The sequence below is a fragment of the Patella vulgata genome, chromosome 9 (assembly GCF_932274485.2).
Source record: "Patella vulgata chromosome 9, xgPatVulg1.2, whole genome shotgun sequence".
NCBI lineage: Eukaryota > Metazoa > Mollusca > Gastropoda > Patellidae > Patella > Patella vulgata.
Window position 1 is genome coordinate 44,341,913 of NC_065887.2, and position 17,877 is coordinate 44,359,789.

General features: G+C 37.0%; 2 protein-coding genes across 2 annotated transcripts; both read right to left on the reverse strand.

The window, feature by feature from the left end:
• Positions 1–1,329: 1,329 nt before the first annotated feature.
• LOC126832089 (dual specificity mitogen-activated protein kinase kinase 6) lies at positions 1,330–3,052 on the reverse strand. The gene has a single exon (XM_050562775.2). The coding sequence runs from the start codon at positions 2,874–2,876 to the stop codon at positions 1,872–1,874; it is 1,005 nt and encodes a 334-aa protein (XP_050418732.1). The 5' UTR covers positions 2,877–3,052; the 3' UTR covers positions 1,330–1,871.
• An 8,837-nt stretch (positions 3,053–11,889) lies between these two features.
• On the reverse strand, positions 11,890–15,180 carry LOC126832088 (dual specificity mitogen-activated protein kinase kinase 6). Its single transcript, XM_050562774.2, has one exon. The coding sequence runs from the start codon at positions 15,052–15,054 to the stop codon at positions 14,035–14,037; it is 1,020 nt and encodes a 339-aa protein (XP_050418731.2). The 5' UTR covers positions 15,055–15,180; the 3' UTR covers positions 11,890–14,034.
• Positions 15,181–17,877: the final 2,697 nt, after the last annotated feature.

Genomic DNA, 17,877 nt, shown 5'->3' on the forward strand with positions numbered 1-17,877 from the left:
AGACAAACTTGAAGAAGCGTACTAAAAACTAGAAATGGTTCCACTACTGATGTCTTCCGAATTACTCCAGCCACAGTAGTGGCTCGTGTTACGGAGTTTCTTTGCGCAAGTTTATTAGTCAAATGACTACAAAAAGGTTACTGGCCTATAGCCCCCTTAATTTACATATAAACTGGCCCAAAACTGTACTGCACATAGCTTAACATATAATAAACCAATTCCTATTGAAATAAAGGTGAAGCCTTACCGCATAATTATATGATATGAAACCCAACTGCTACGCGAAATTTCTCAACTACCGAACTTATTTCAACTGGCCGGTGCCACGGCGGCTTCATATTATAAGAAACATCGCTCTGAAAATGTAGAACGCATTATTACCCCAAATAAAAACTGTTCGGTAACTATTTTAGTGGTCCAGTCTTCACTGTTTGTGATAGAATTGCTATAAATAGACGAACTACAATAATTATTTGTGGGTACCGAGATGGAGAAAACCAACGAGGTTGGACAGGCGACCTACTATAGTAGTCACGTGCAAGCTGGGAATCAAAACCACGCCACTTATCGACTCAATGGCAGATCTTATGATCCAACGCGAGCGCATTAACCATTCGTTAACCATTTTTCTAATAATTAGCTCGGAGGTGAGGGTACTCTTTAGTGAAAATTAGGTGCCAAAAATTATGACCAAATCTGGATTACCAGATGCTGTCGGTCAGGACACCTAATTAAGTCAAACTCTTATTTCCAATCTATACAGATTCCTAAAGACAATTGTCTTTAAGCAACTACATTATTCTATAGCAGTATAGAATGACAATACCAAGTTCAACCTTATCTAGGTAATGACCTAATAAAAAAAACATTCCTCTTACAGTATTATACTGATTAGATAATCGATAAATCGAGCCAAACACATCTTAGCTGGTGGACATGAGATTACGAGTGCAGAGTATCTCCATCCCATGGACATGAGATTACGAGAGCAGTATCTCCATCCCATGGACATGAGATTACGATAGGAGTATCTCCACCCTACATAGCTGATGGATATGAGATTACGATAGGAGTATCTCCACCCTACATAGCTGGTGGACATGAGATTACGAGAGCAGTATCTACCCTATCTCCACTCCTGACCCGTATTCAGTGACCATCCGTTGTTTTGTGGGTTTTTACTCTTTATCTGCAATGCACGTTCCTTATATACTCAACATTATGCCTATACACATGCCCAATGATGATAATTTTATGCCTTGATGAGTTTTCATAGTTAGCTTTATCTTAAAATCTTCTCCGATTTCAAAAACAATTTAAGGATTGTTTGTTGTTTGTTTTTTTTATTATTATTATTTTGGACACTATAATATCTGACCTATACAATAATATAATATACAATAAGACAATACTTTGAGTCCTATACTGAAATATTTTCATACACATTAATAACAAGTTAATTTCTAATCATATGTACAATAATTCCTGGTGCAATTTGACCGTGAAATTGTTCGGATAAATCAATTCCTGAGATAAAGACAATCCGATATATGGAAGAAATGAACTACGGGTAGGCTGAATGTTTTATATGGATAATATCAAAAATACGAATAATCACTGAAGCACTTTCTTAAAATCTTCATCGATAATATCATTAACAATAACAGTATGGTATGAAGCTTTTATGTTATTTTTCTGTAAGTATTACAAGCCATCTTTGATCTTACCGCAAGATTTATTATGATTGCCTAATGCACTCTAGGTTTGGTTTAAAATGGAGTTCTACTTTCATTCTATGTCAGTGTGTTCAAATCTGATAATAACCGAAATTACTACCAAACGCATTCTTCATCTGACAAACGTTCATTTTTTCAATCGGCACATGTCTTTAAAACCCCATCTACAAAATCAGACATATTCACCTCCGAGACGTCAGATTTTGAAACCAAAAATGGATGTTTCATTAATTGAGTGTAGTTTGGTCGCATTTTGTAATCTTTCTGCAAACACTGTGTAACAAAATCTTCAAATTCTGGGGAGAATTCATTTGCAGGTAATTTAGGTGGAGCATCCATGACTACTTGTCGAATTTGCTCAAATGGGGTACTCCAGGTAGAGTATGGGAAGACACCTGTGGCTAACTCAATCATTGTAATACCCAAACTCCACACATCTGATCTTATATCATAACCCCCGGAAACATTTTCAGGATTGATGCGTTCTGGTCCCATATATGGTCGACAGCCAGCATCTTTGGTATGTACCAGGGAATCGATTAGATGTCCACTAATACCAAAATCACAGATCTTCACCTCTCCTTTGCGATTGATCAGTATATTAGAAGGTTTAACATCTCTATGGATAACTTGTAACTCCGAATGGAGGTAATGTAAAGCTTTAACTACGGACAATGCTATATTTTTTAAAACGGGCTCAGGAATTCTATTTCCTTTGCAATTAATAGCTTTATATATTTGTTCCAAAGAGGCGTCCATAACTTCCATACATATCCACATATCACCTTCGCGAAATAAGGCTCCATAAAAGTCTACCGTGTAAGGACATGACCCACTTCTCATATTAATATCCAAGTCCATTAATAAACGTTTTTGTTCTTTATTATTCACTGTAAATTGAATTTGTTTTACTGCAATTAAACCTCCACTTGGTAAATGTCGCATTTCCTCCACGACACCATACGCCCCGCGTCCAAGAAGACGAATTCTTTTAAAACATTGAGCATTGCACTCGTATGTATGCCCCCCTATCGTCAGGGTGGACATGTTGGGCTTTGGTAGTTGAGGAATTTCCAGTACATCTCGACAAACAGCTAGTTTAGATAAACGGGGTCTACCCGATCCATTTGACCGTGGCATATTCACAGATTCTCCTTTACTTAGTGTATTTAGCAACGAATATCAACGATTACCCACACCAAATGTCGTAATCATAGAGCTTTTACTTGGCGTATTTACCCATGAATCACGGTAAATAATGAAGCAGCGAACATCCAGACTGCTCAATGTTGTCTCACCTGATTATGACTATTAATAATCCATATAAGCTTATATACTGGTATGGTTGTGACACGCTTATTAATAGAAATTAATAGAAAACGCTTTCTTAGAAACGCGCGTCATATAGCCATTCCATTCATAGTTTTCCTAGGGGAAACCCCGTTACACTGTTCATAATAATTTATACATGGCTCAACCAATCACGCTGTAGGATTATTTTTAGCATTTTAATAATAGTGAGGTGGGGCTAACTCCATTCAAACAAAAAAAACAAACAAAAAATGAAATGAAATGAAATGAAATGGGGTTTAACGTCCTACCGTTCTGCTCCGAACTGTGGGGATCACGTGGCTAAGTGGGTAAGACGCTGGCTCGCTAGCCTGGAGGTCGGGTGTTCGATCACTGCATTGGCCGAGAAAGTTCATCCAGATAAGTTCATCCAGATTTTGTCTGGAGCCACTCTACTTTGTGCGACATTTTTCAGGCATCGATTATTATTTGTGAATGCAGATGCAACAGTCTGATTGGATGGTTAGAATTCAGAGTGGGATTTCAGTTACAAAACCATTGGATACTTTTGGAGTTGCTTACACGGGCTAGAATAGCAGAAAACGCATTTACGCATTTTCTTGCCGGGTCATTCGCCTCTCAAAGAAAACCGGCGCCGCTGTCTATAAATCCGAAATTTTTCTGGCATTTCTAGTTTTGCTTCCCTAACTGTCACCGATCCCTAATAAAACACTAATTTTACTTTTCTTGTAATTGAATATCACGAATTTGTACTGAGTTGACTATGGATTAAAACATTTTGTCTGGAGCCACTCTACTTTGTGCGACATTTTTCAGGCATCGATTATTATTTGTGAATGCAGATGCAACAGTCTGATTGGATGGTTAGAATTCAGAGTGGGATTTCAGTTACAAAACCATTGGATACTTTTGGAGTTGCTTACACGGGCTAGAATAGCAGAAAACGCATTTACGGTGATTAAATTTTCAAATTTTTCTCCGGAAGGGTGAGGCCTCCATATACCGCGCGACGATTGATTGGTTGTTTGGAATTCGGGTCAGCCAGGTAGGCTATATTGGACCAAATTGAAGTTGCTGTATTCACAGACTGGAATAACAGAAAAACGCGTTTGCGGCAGTTACATTTTCAAAATTTTCTCCCAACGGTCCCGTCTTCGTTGACTGTAAACGATTGATTGGAATTTGAGTCAGCCACCTTAATAAGGCTATAATATATATTCGACCACTTTGAAGTTGCTTTGTTCACCGGCTGAAATAGCAGGAAAACGCGTTTGCGACAGTTAAATTTCCAAAATTTTCTCCTAACGGTCCCGTCTTCGAGGACTGTAAACGACTGATTGGAATTCGAGTCAGCCAGCTTAATTAGGCTATATTAGACCGCTTGAAGTTGCTTTGTTCACTGGCTGAAATATCGGGAAAACGCGTTTGCGGCAGTTAAATTTTCAAAATTTACTCCTAACGGTCCCGTCTTCGAGGACTGTAAACGATTGATTGGAATTCCGAGTCAGCCACCTTAATTAGGCTATATTAGACCACTTTTAAGTTGCTTTGTTCAACGGCTGCAATAGCAGGAAAACGTGTTTGCAGCCGTCAAATATTCCAAAATTGTCTTTGGGGGAGGGGGGGGGGGTATACAAGGTCGCTGCTGTCTGTAAACCCGAAATGTTTTCGGGCATTTCGGGTTCTGCCCCCCTAACTGTCATCGAGCCCCTACGCCTATGTAGGACAAGGAATATATAACAGCAAAACAATATGATTATCTATCCGGTATACCTCCAGTCTTCTGGAACTGCCATGGGAAAACGATTTGCTCCGAGTTATGCAAACCTCTTCATGGCGGAGTGGGAAAGGGAAGTTCTGCCGCTCTGCCCTTTAAAACTAGATTACTATGGACGCTTTCTATAGATGACGTTTTCATAGTCTGGTCGTATACACTCGACGAATTTTGGACGTTTTTCAACATTCTGAACAATCATCATCCATCTGTCAAATGTAAGTCATAACAGCATTGATTTTCTTGACACCACCGTCTTTAAAAGTAGCAACACCAAAAACACTGGCCAACTGGAAACTAAAGTATTTTTCAAAGAAACCGATACACATCAATTATTGTTCAAGAGCTCCTTTCACCCCAAACATACCTTCTCTGGCATCATAAAATCACAGATTCTCCGTTTTCATAGGATATGTACTCAGAAGACCGACTTAGCAAACTAAGAGAAAGGGGATACTCCAAACGCTATCTGCGACGTATAAAAAACAACACTCTAGCTGAACTTGCCGCTAAAGAAACAAATAATATGCAATCAGCAGTTAAAACCAAAACTTGTGGCCATCCAAGATGTCAAACATGCAAAATATTAAAATATCCGACCATTTCCATAACAAAACATCTGGCACACAATTCCCAATATTAGACCAACTTTCATGCAGTAGTTCAAACATAATTTATCTAAGTTCATGCAGACAATGTGACAAGCAATACGTAGGGGAGACTCAAAATGCACTTAGGGAAAGAATTAACGGTCACCGATCAAACAGAGTCACCAAAAAAGACAAACCGGTCTCAATTCATTTCAACCAACCAAATCATGACATTTCTGATCGCATTGTCACGCCAATAGAAAAGACCAAGAGCGACTTTGAAACTACAGAAGAAATTAAAACGTTTAGGCTAACAAGAGAAAAATTCTGGATTGACAAATTGAAAACAACAGCTCCCCTAGGTTTGAATATTCATACGGCTAGCGCAATAGCTCCTTTTGTAGGCTCCTTTTGTAGTTCCATTTAGCGCAACAGCAACAAGTGCATCCAAAATCATCAGAAAACACTATACTGATCTCCAAGAAAATCGCCCGAAAATATTCACACAGAAACTTATAATTGCATATTCTAAAAATAAAAATCTGAACGACATCCTAGTGCACAGTTAATTAGAATAAATAAGACCAGTCTCCATCCTAACCCAAAACAAACCATATATCAAATCCTATCCCTAATCGTTAGTAAATAAAAATCAACTAGATATAAGAATCCCTAGTCCTATCCCGGTGATGTAGAACAAACACGATTTTTTAGAAAATCCAATCCGTAGTAGGAAACACACTAATGTGACTCTCCCCCGAGAGCCTCAAATTTATTCTTTTTCCTCATCAGAAACAAAAATACCAGAATATCAGAAGTACCATTCAAGGAAGACCATCAGCGCCACCAACATCAAAAAACAGTGAAATCGCTTTTGTATATAAATCTAATGTATTGTATGTATTTTTAATAAAACTAGGAAATATCACGAACTAACTTTTCATCATCCTAGGTCAGTGCTTATGTGGAGACTTAACCTCTCCCCCAAATTCTTAAACCTAACCTACAATCTCGCCAACAATCACGTAGTGAAGGTCATCGAAAGCACACAAAAATAACCCAAACGAAACGAAATATAGATCTGTATTTTAATGAGATTTAGTTGTCATTTTTATCAGCTGCAAGGATGTTGTCTTGGTGACAATCTATCACGCAGCACACACTGTTATCAGCTGCAAGGATGTTTTCTTGGTGACAATCTATCACGCAGCACACACTGTTATCAGCTACAAGGATGTTTTCTTGGTGACAATCTATCACGCAGCACTCACTGTTATCAGCTGCAAGGATGTTTTCTTGGTGACAATCTATCACGCAGCACACACTGTTATCAGCTGCAAGGATGTTTTCTTGGTGACAATCTATCACGCAGCACACACTGTTATCAGCTACAAGGATGTTTTCTTGGTGACAATCTATCACGCAGCACACACTGTATTTGTTCAAATGTTTCATTTACAAGAAGCGACGTTATAGGTTAAATAATCATTTGATGGAGTATTCCAACGTGGTTTCTCCTTGTCTGTGGTTCAGGAAGGAGGGTCTGTCAATCACAGCTGTTTAGTCGTTACGTGGCGTGCACGTAAAAGATCCCTTGGCGGTTGGAATTCGATATAAGAGTAGAGTAGGCCATAGTGCCACTGCCGGACAACATTTCCGTCATAACACACTGTATGGCGTATAGCCCGGTTGGAGCAGAGCAGTAGGACGTTAAACCCCATTTCATTTCATTTCATTTGATGGAGTAAAATTGATGTGTTCATTTCCGAAATCCTTAAATCTGAATTTTATAAGGTTTAAAATATTATTTTTATTTTATTGTATATGTATTCTATTTTGTAAAGCGCAGGTGGCCAAGAATAAGGCCGAATATGAATACAATCAACACGTCATACAATATTTAATTGGCTTACTGCAATTTGATTGGCGGGGCAACGATAGCCCCGGGAAATCCCGCGGCTTCCATTCCAGTCGTGACGTATCTGCGATAAATAGCGCCTATGGCAAGCACGGGAATGCCATAATTTTTGTTTTAGATAACTATACCATTAAAGCAGCTCAAAAATACAAGTCAGTCATGTTAATTTTAACTTACAAATTATGGCACTAGGCCTACATTGGAGACTTTAGGCAAGCGTAAATTCCTGATCCGTATCCGTATCGACTTTGCATGTGACGTCATCAATGTGTGTGTATTTCTCATACGTGATACGGCACACGGATACGGCAGTATCGAACACCTTTCATACGGAAAAGTTCCGTATAACATCGTCGTCTTTTAACGTCCTTTTTACTACTTTTAGACCCTGAAATGCTGTGTGACAGATTTTTTTATGAATCCTAGAACACGAAGGTGTACATTTGATGTGATTTTAACCATGATAAAGACTGTAATTTAATCATTATTTTTGATGATTTTTTTCTCGGATTTTTCATATTTTACCTGTCTGTTTGTCTGCAAGGTGGGACCTTAAAAATCTGTAAATAATGTGATTCTATGGTAAAATGTATAAACTTTCTGAAATGATACATTAGTGAAGCCAAACATTGCTGTCGAGTCGATTTCGAAGATTTTTTATAAGATGCGACATTATTTTTTTTCTAATAACTCGGCGTAATTTATTGGCTAGACACTTGACTAGTACTGATGTTGATCTTGGTAGATAACGACTAGTACTGATGTTGATCTTGGTAGATAACTGCCATCATGCTGTCATAGAACTAAGCTCAGCGTCTCATACGTACGCGAAAATCTGCCAAAACTCTAAAACTACATTAACGCAACGTATCGCGTGACGATACGGATACGTGATACGGATTGGAAAAATTCCCCTTGCCAAAAGTCTCTAATAATTGCACCTTTCTTAGCTTAGCCTACGCAGGAGAATATTCTTACTGCCAGTACATCATAGTGGCGGTCCCTTCACGTGGCGCCCAGGGCAGAATGATCTACATGTATTTGTTAAGGCCAGCTCAATTTTCGTCACGTCGCTGCAGATTTAAATAAGGCTAGGGCACGTGATTGTTGGCGAGATTGTAGGTTAGTGTTAGGGTAAGCATTTGAGCTAGATCCAGGGTTAGGCCCGGTTGGGATTAGCGCTAGCGCTGTTTAGTGTTTACGTCTCGTGGCCCTTGGCCAAACTTGAAGTTGACCTTATCAAATAGTTCTAACCCAGACGCCCTACCTACCGGTCATAGACCGAACACAAATTGGCAACCTATTCGGCTAGCGAGCTATTCGACCGATCCAGCTGGCAACCTGTTCGTTGGCAACCTATTCAGAATTAAGACAACAGTCGCCCAAACTCATCTATTTTTACCAACCAATAAAATCCAACGTTACGTCTATCAAATGAAAGTAGAATAATATATTATTTTTTATCCATTCCTTTATCTCAGATTGAATAGAGGTGTAATTTCGCATTATCGTACAAAATTCTAGACATCCAACTAAATATATTCCGAAAGGTAATTAAATAGGCTTTCCAAATATTATCAGCAAAAGTTGGCACAGTCATATTAAAGGGGTGCACTCTCTTCCTAAACATGACCAATTTTTTTAAAAATTTTAAAGGGAAAAACTGTTAATATTTGGAAAGCTTATCCAATTACCTTTCAGAATATATATAGCTGGATGCTCAGAATTTTGTACGATGGTCCGAATTTCGACTCGGAATATTACCGTTCTTTCACATTAAAATATTGAAAAATTGACTATGTTCAGGTTGAGAGCTTGCCCCTTTAATATGATTGTTCCAACTTTTACTAATAATATTTGAAAAGCTTATCCAATTACCTTTCAGAATATATATAGCTGGTTTCTCGGAATTTTGTACGATGGTTCGAATTTGGACTTCGAAAAAAATACCGGTCTATCTTTACATATAGAATATTGAAAAATTGGCTATGTTCAGGTTGAGAGCGCACCCCTTTAATATGATTGTGCCAACTTTTACTAATAATATTTGGAAAGCTTATTCAATTACCTTTCAGAATATATATAGCTGGTTGCTCAGAATTTTGTACGATGGTCCGAATTTTGACTCGGAATATTACCGTTCTTTCAATTTAATATATTGAAAAATTGGCTATGTTCAGGTTGAGAGCTTGACCCTTTAATATGATTGTTCCAACTTTTACTAATAATATTTGAAAAGCTTATTTAATGACCTTTCAGAATATATATAGCTGGATGCTCAGAATTTTGTACGATGGTCCGAATTTTGACTCGGAATATTACCTTTCTTTCACTTTAAAATACATGTATTGAAAACTTGGCTATGTTCAGGTTGAGAGCGCGCCCCTTTAATATGATTGTTCCAACTTTTACTAATAATGTTTGGAAAGCTTATCCAATTTTATTTCAGAATATATATAGCTGGATGCTCAGAATGTTGTACGATGGTCCGAATTTCGACTCGGAATATTACTGTTCTTTCACTTTAAAATATTGAAAAATCGGCTATGTTCAGGTTGAGAGCTTGCCCCTTTAATATGATTGTGCCAACTTTTACTAATAATATTTGGAAAGCTTTTTCAATTACCTTTCAGAATATATATAGCTGGTTGCTCAGAATTTTGTACGATGGTCCGAATTTTGACTCGGAATATTACCTTTTTTTCACTTTAAAATATTGAAAAATTGGCTATGTTCAGGTTGAGAGCGCGCCCCTTTAATATGATTGTGCCAACTTTTACTAATTATATTTGGAAAGCTTATTCAATTTTGTACGATGGTCCGAATTTTGACTCGGAATATTACCGTTCTTTCACTTTAAAATATTGAAAAATTGGCTATGTTCAGGTTGAGAGCGCGCCCCTTTAATATGATTGTGCCAACTTTTACTAATAATATTTGGAAAGCTGATTCAATTACCTTTCCAAATTTATATAGCTGGATGCTCAGAATTGTGTACGATAGTCCGAATTTTGACTCGGAATATTACCGTTCTTTCACTTTAAAATATTAAAAAATTGGTGACGTTTAGGATGAGAGCGCATCCCTTTAAGATGATTGTGCCAACTTTTACTAATAACATTTAGAAAGCTTATTCACTTACCTTTCAGAATATATATAGCCGGTTGCTCGGAATTTTGTACGATGGTCCGAATTTGGACTTCGAAAAAAATACCGGTCTATTTTTACATATAGAAAATTGGCGACGTTTAGGATGAGAGCGCACCCCTTTAATATGATTGTGCCAACTTTTACTAATGACATTTAGAAAGCTTATTCAATTACCTTTTAGAATATATTTAGTTGGATCATCAGAATTTTGTACGATGGTCCGAATTTTGACACGGGTTATTAACAGTTTTTCCCTTTAAAATTTTTAAAAAAATTAGTCATGTTTAGGAAGAGAGTGCACCCCTTTTATATGACTGTGCCAACTTTTACTGATAATATTTGGAAAGCCTATTTAATTACCTTTCGGAATATATTTGGTTGGATGTCTAGAATTTTGTACGATAATGCGAAATTACACCTCTATTCTGAGCTAAAGGAATGGATAAAAAATAATATATTATTCTACTTTCATTTGATAGACGTAACGTTGGATTTTATTGGTTGGTAAAAATAGATGATTTTGGGCGACTGTTGTCTTAATTCTGAATAGGTTGCCAACGAACAGGTTGCCAGCTGGATCGGTCGAATAGCTCGCTAGCCGAATAGGTTGCCAATTTGTGTTCGGTCCCATTTCATTTGCAATCTGGCTGGTCGGTCCTTTACTTAAGAGCGAACATCAACACATATTTAATTGACCCTATTGCAGTCTACACGGCAAAATAAATCTGCATTATTTAGAGGGAGTTATTAGCTACACGAATGTTGATTCGTGAAACGGCTACAGTTTTCAGTTTTTATTTCTATGATATGGAGTAATCCTAGTATAAGGGAGACAACTGCAATTTACGGTTTGGTCTTTAAGATGTTATGAAACAAATCTGTCTTATATAATTTTGTTTCAAAATATCAATGCATCAAGTCTTTATACAGATGAAGAATGGGTTTTTGTAATTTATATAGAGTATGCCCTCTATGATATGAAGACACTAGTCCATGAATTTTAGTCGATAGATGGACATATGGATGGATGGGGGTGGGGACCACTTTCGACTATGATTATGGGTAACAATATGATGGCTGGTTTTGTTCAGGCGAACAGCTACGCCCTTGTAGTAGTCACACACGTATTTTCTGAGTACATGCATGTGTCATTCAAAATGATCAGTTGGCAAAATCTCCTAGTGGTCCACTTAAAGAAATTACAAGTTGTTTGGAAATGATCGCTAAATTCCCCCCCCCCCCCCCAATCACTGGAAACTGTCATGTTTTCAGTAGAATGAATTATAACATTCTTGTCAATATTCAGACAACCCCAAACAAATCTAGGCAATTAGTCATGAAACATAAAATTAAAAATGGATCTACCTTTGTCAAAATATTTGATCGTTTAACAAACTTCTTAGGCCAAAATTTCTTTTAAAAATTATTTATATATCAACATTGTCATGTAAACAATACATACATAAAAACAGAACATCAATCAATGATGTAGATCTACAGTATATAAAGTAGATGGCATCAGCTCAACTTATAATATATGTAATGTACAAACTTTTCTTCTATCTACACAGGTGGAAATATTTGATAAAACATCAACAATTTTATAATATTATGAATTCAATTCTTCATCATTCTCAGGATACATTTGTATACTATATAAGTTATAGGGTGTAACAATTTCTAGTTCAATCAATTTCTTACAAGAATATTAATTTTTGAATGGTGAATACACTTTACTATACTAAGATTGTCAAGTCAATGACATATTACACCAGAGAGAGAGAGAGACAGACAGAAAAATGGGGGTTTAATGCCCACTCACACAAACTAGGTCATTTCAGGACTAACATATGGTTCTATTTTATTTCAATAATTAGCTTGCGAGTAGGTGTCTTTAGCAGTGGAAGAAAACCAGAGAACACCCATGAGGTTGGACAGACGACTCTACTCCCTGTCACGTAGAAGCGGGGAATGGAAACCACACCACTTGACTCAATGTCAGACCTTAATATTTCACCCAAATCCCTTGCACCAGTTCACAATTATTGGAATTATTTTTAGAAAACAAATCCACATATTCAAGCATTTACTTTCTGACAGTTGTGATTGTTCTTAGACTGCATGGATATCGTGCTATATAAATAGATTAACGAGAATATCGTGTTATATAAATAGATTAACATACTACTAGTAGGCTACAAGGGTTTTTAATAATAATCACTTGATTTATTATTAAAATGTATTTTGGTAATTCTGTGCTGACGACCATGGATACAATGCTCCTGTTTACTTGTAGCCAAATAATCTGATTTATTAATATCTGGCTATCATTCAGAATTGAAACGTTCGGACAAAGTAACTGGGCTATTTCTTTACATTTGATTTGGATATTTACCCCAGTTTCATAATTTGCTCCTTTAAACTTGCACTGACAAATATTCAATATGCAAGTTTCTCAGAAAATGTATTATCAAACATTTGTTATTTGATTTAAATACATATTCCTCGGAGAATTACTAGACTAATTATACAATCGTCTCCCATCCTGTAATTCTTATTGCTAAACAGTCATTATAAATACACAAGATTTCATGATATATTTGGACTAAAAACATATTCAAGCTTATCAAAAATTTGCTTCAAATCCCTCTCAAAACTTTGTTTTTGCGGGGGGATACCCAAAGCTTACATCATGTCTGTCATGTCAATTCAGTTAAGGAGGGTCCATTTTTCAGAATGTGTTTTTCATTACTTAATGTCCATTTATCATACATATTGAGGCCTAAGTAAATTCTTAATTATTTCTGTTAACTATTTTTTCCATCGTTTAAATGTTGAGTCTTTTGTACGTTGACACCCTTCAGTGTTCCCAAAACTGTCTAACCATTTGATCAAGAAATAACAACAGCTCCCTCAGTCAAGCTAGCACACAACAAGCTGGCAGACAACATTCCGGTTGCCAGTTAGTGATATCTTGACATTTTTGCCCAGTGCTTGCCACATGGGTGTTTTTTGGGTAAACCAGTATTTTTCTAGTAGTAGTAAGATTGCCAAATTTGCCATATTTTTATTGGAAAAAAACACCTGATAAATTCAGGACAAAGTATCTTTAATTTAGTTTGTGGAATTATTCTTTGAATGGTCTACATGAAGGTCTTCAGGTTTTTTAAGTTTGTGTAACCCGGAAGAGCCTCTGTATGAAATTAATAGCCTGTCAAAAAATATATCTTTAAATTATGGTGAAGTATTAAGATCTACATTAGGTAATTCTAATATGTCTTCATTTATTTTAGTACTCACAATGTTGAACCCTGATCATATATTATAAAAGCATAGTTTCCAATTCATTACCTATAACAAGACCTTCATATTTCATGTTTATCCATGAAAAAAATTCATACTTAAGTGTTTATAATTAACCCTGAATTTCATGAATTTTTTTTTAACAAAATGGAATGAAATGCCTCGATAATATTAATAATAACGATAATTGATTATTCAATTAATTCATTAAATTTCTAGTAATTAATTAATTAACATTAACTATGAATCTAATCATGTCACATTATTTAAGTCAGCATGTCTTGTTAAAACATCATTAACAAATTCAGCCATGTCCACCTCAGGAGCGTCAACATTCATTACAAAAAATGGATGTTCCATTAATTGAGTGTAGTTTGGTCGCATTTTGTAATCTTTCTGCAAACACTGTGTAATAAAATCTTCAAAATCTGGGGAGAATTCATTTGCAGGTAATTTAGGTGGAGCATCCATGACTACTTGCCGAATTTGCTCAAATGGAGTACTCCAGGTGGAGTATGGGAAGACACCTGTGGCTAACTCAATCATTGTAATACCCAAACTCCACACATCTGATCTTATATCATAACCCCCGGAAACATTTTCAGGATTGATGCGTTCTGGTCCCATATATGGTCGACAGCCAGCATCTTTTGTTCGGGCAATAGAGTCTACTAAGTAACCGCTGATACCAAAATCACAGATCTTCACCTCTCCTTTGCGATTGATCAGTATATTAGAAGGTTTAACATCTCTATGGATAACTTGTAACTCCGAATGGAGGTAATGTAAAGCTTTAACTACGGACAATGCTATATTTTTTAAGACAGCTTCTGGAATTTTATTTCCATCACTAATGATTGCTTTATACAGCTTGTCTAAAGACGTTTCCATAACTTCCATACATATCCATACATCTCCCTCTCGAAATAAGGCTCCATAAAAATGCACAGTGTAAGGACAAGATCCACTTCTCATATTAACATCCAAGTCCATTAATAAACGTTTTTGCTCTTGATTATTCACTGTAGCTTGGATTCTTTTCACTGCAATTACAATACCACTGATTGTATGTCGCATTTCTTCCACAATGCCATAAGCTCCACGTCCTAAAAGTCTGATTTTTACCAAATCATTTGCTTCGCACACGAACGTTTGGTCGCCAATTGTCAAGGTTGCTCTGGAGTCCATATCGGGCCTCGGAGGTTGAGGGCTTGGAGGCTGCCCCTGCGACACATTTAGCTTGGGCAACCGTGGCCCTCTTGCACCCCTCATTTTCGTAACCCTTTTGCAATAATGCTTTCTGCACAGAATTTAAATTTACATAGTTATTAAATTGAAAAGATAACTTAGAACTATTCCTGTTGTGGGTGTTAGCCTCCAGTCTAAGGTGCTCAAAGGTGTCTCACCAAGCTAATTTTGCCCGGCTTGTTTTCCGATGAGTCACGAGCCGTGTTGATTCAATTGTGTAATACCGGGATGAATATTTGTCATCGTAAAACGTTCATTTGGGGGTATAGATCTACTTGATAGATGAAAACAACCTAATAAGTAGATGGCGAAACAGGAATTCTTTAAATTATATTGGTTTTTATTATGAGCACTGAGCGAATATAAAAAAGAAATACTAAATTTAATGGATGAAAAATGCTATTTCAATGCTGTAGAGAAATCACCTGTGGGTGATTGCAGCAAGTGGAGAGGGTGACGTATCACCTTTTTCATTCCCTGAAACTCATTTTCGACAATGTTTTTTCACTGCAATCTCCGTCTACATTTTATAGAAAAGTATATTTACATATTTATATTCCGACCGTTCAACAGGTTTACAAACATAATTATATATATAGGCTATCCAATCTTCCCCTTATTATAAAAATGAACACTATATTTTATTTTATCATTTCTTATTCCTATTTGGATTTAAAGTTTATCCTTCCACGCATTTCTTATCCATAAATATTAAAGTAGGCCAATTTTTTCTTGGCACTTTCATCATGTTAGCAAAATAAAGTGCTTGAAATCTAATAACACACTATAAAGTTTACTTTTCTTTTAATTTGTACTCAACTGCAGACTATGGATTATAACATTTTTTCTGGAGCAACTCTACTTTGTGCGACATTTTTCGGGCATCGATTATTATTTGTGAATGCAGCTGCAAAAGTCTGATTGGATGGTTGGAATCCAGGTCGGCATAATAGAGTAGGATTTCAGTTGCAACCCGATTGGAAACTTTGAAGTTGCATTTGCGGCGGTTAAATTTTCAAAATTTTCTCGGGGAGCGCGAGGATTGGCTGTTTGGGATTCAGATAAGCCACCCATAGCAGGCTATATTGAACCAAATACAAGTTGCTGTATTCTCCGTGGACTGTAAACGATTGATTGGAATTCGAGTCAGCCACCTAAGTTAGTCTATATTAGTCCACTTGCTGAATTCAGGGACCGGAATAGCAAGAAAATGCGTTTGCGGCGTTCAACTTTTCCAAATTTTCTTTGGGGGTGAAAAGTTTGTGTGTGTGTGTGGGGGGGGGGGGGCTAGACGTCTGTAATCCGAACAGTTATCGAGCCTATGCGCCTATGAATAAGGATAATCCGCACAAAAACAATTATAGTGTTTCACATAAACTACGCTGTGTGAAACCCTAACTCGCTAAAATAGCACTCCGAGTTACTTCTCACTCAAATGGGGATGGCCGGGCAGATAAAAAATGTCCCCCTAAGAATATGCCAACTGTACAATGCGCTATGCAAAGAGTTGAAAACGAAGCCCATTTGTTTTACTAGAATGTCCACTGTATGATGATTTACGTACCGTCCATCAACATTTACAGATAATTATCTACTTTATTCTCTAAAAAATCTATTCAACGATTGCAAAATCGGTTTGTGCGTTCGTATTTCATGCAATGAACCCAAGACTAAGAGCATAAATCTTGTATGAAAATTATTATCAAGATTTCCATGTATTATTATATTTTATTACTTGATGCTTCTTACATTCCTATTATATATTTATATCATTATTTCCGTGTAAATATCAACACTATTATACTCATGCACATCGCCGGATTAACCATTAGGCAAATAAGGCACGTGTCTTACGGCCAGTCAAAAAGTGAGTCTACAAAAGAGTAAAGTAAAAAAAAGTTGTAATCTAGCTACTGTAATCTTATAGGAATCACAGTACTGTCAAAACAAATTGGTTCTGAATTCTTTTGTAACTGTACAATAAAATCTTTGTGGTGGGGGGGGGGGGGTAGTGCGTTGTCATTGAGTCAACTGGCGTGGTTTCGATTTCTCGGTTGTACGTGACAAGGAGTGCGGTCGCCTGTCCAACCTCGTGGTTTTCTCCGGGTCCTCCTGTTCCCCCCCCCCCCCACATCTGCTAAAGACCCCTACACCCAAGCGAATTATTGAAAATTGAACCATCTGTTAGTCCCGTTATCATGTTTGATATTCAAACAGACGAGTCGTTCATATCAATATAATGATCCCGACCAGTTGCTCAATCACCGAATGAAAGAAAATAAAATGAAATTGGGTTCAACGTCCAGTTCTGCTCCTATACTGGGCTAATGAAGAGCATCCGGACGACTAGACAGCTGTCCTTTTTTAGGCTCTCCGTCCTGCACCACTGGCAAAAAATTCTTGGTATATATAATTGATAAAAAAAATGCACTGTTACTTAAAATCATCAAGTAGATGAACACCGGTGACTTTTCTGAATTTGTGTACTCAGTGGAGTGGGTAGAATTAGAATCGGAGTCTATTAGTCCACTTTTGGGGGGAAAAATTGGTGAATTAAAGTTTATAAACCACCTGCCCGGCCTTCGCGTCGTAGAGCCCCGGTCCGCCCTTGTTGAGTTTGAGGTTACGTACCCGTCATGGTATCCGGCCCGGCCTCCTCGTCAAGTTGCTTGTCCCTGCAATGGGTCTGGAGGGGGCCTGTTGCAGTCCCTGACCATAAATAAAATAGGATAAAAATTGATACAGACAACAACAATAGGCATACCGCAAAACAAAATGTAACTCAAGTTATTAATCGGTCTGCTGGATTGTAAAATATCACTCAATATTTGAATAACCACAAAGCTA

What these genes read in the sequence shown, in the direction of transcription:
- LOC126832089 (XM_050562775.2), bottom strand. Translation starts at nt 2,876, where the DNA reads ATGCCACGGTCAAATGGATCGGGTAGACCCCGTTTATCTAAACTAGCT.
- LOC126832088 (XM_050562774.2), bottom strand. Translation starts at nt 15,054, where the DNA reads ATGAGGGGTGCAAGAGGGCCACGGTTGCCCAAGCTAAATGTGTCGCAG.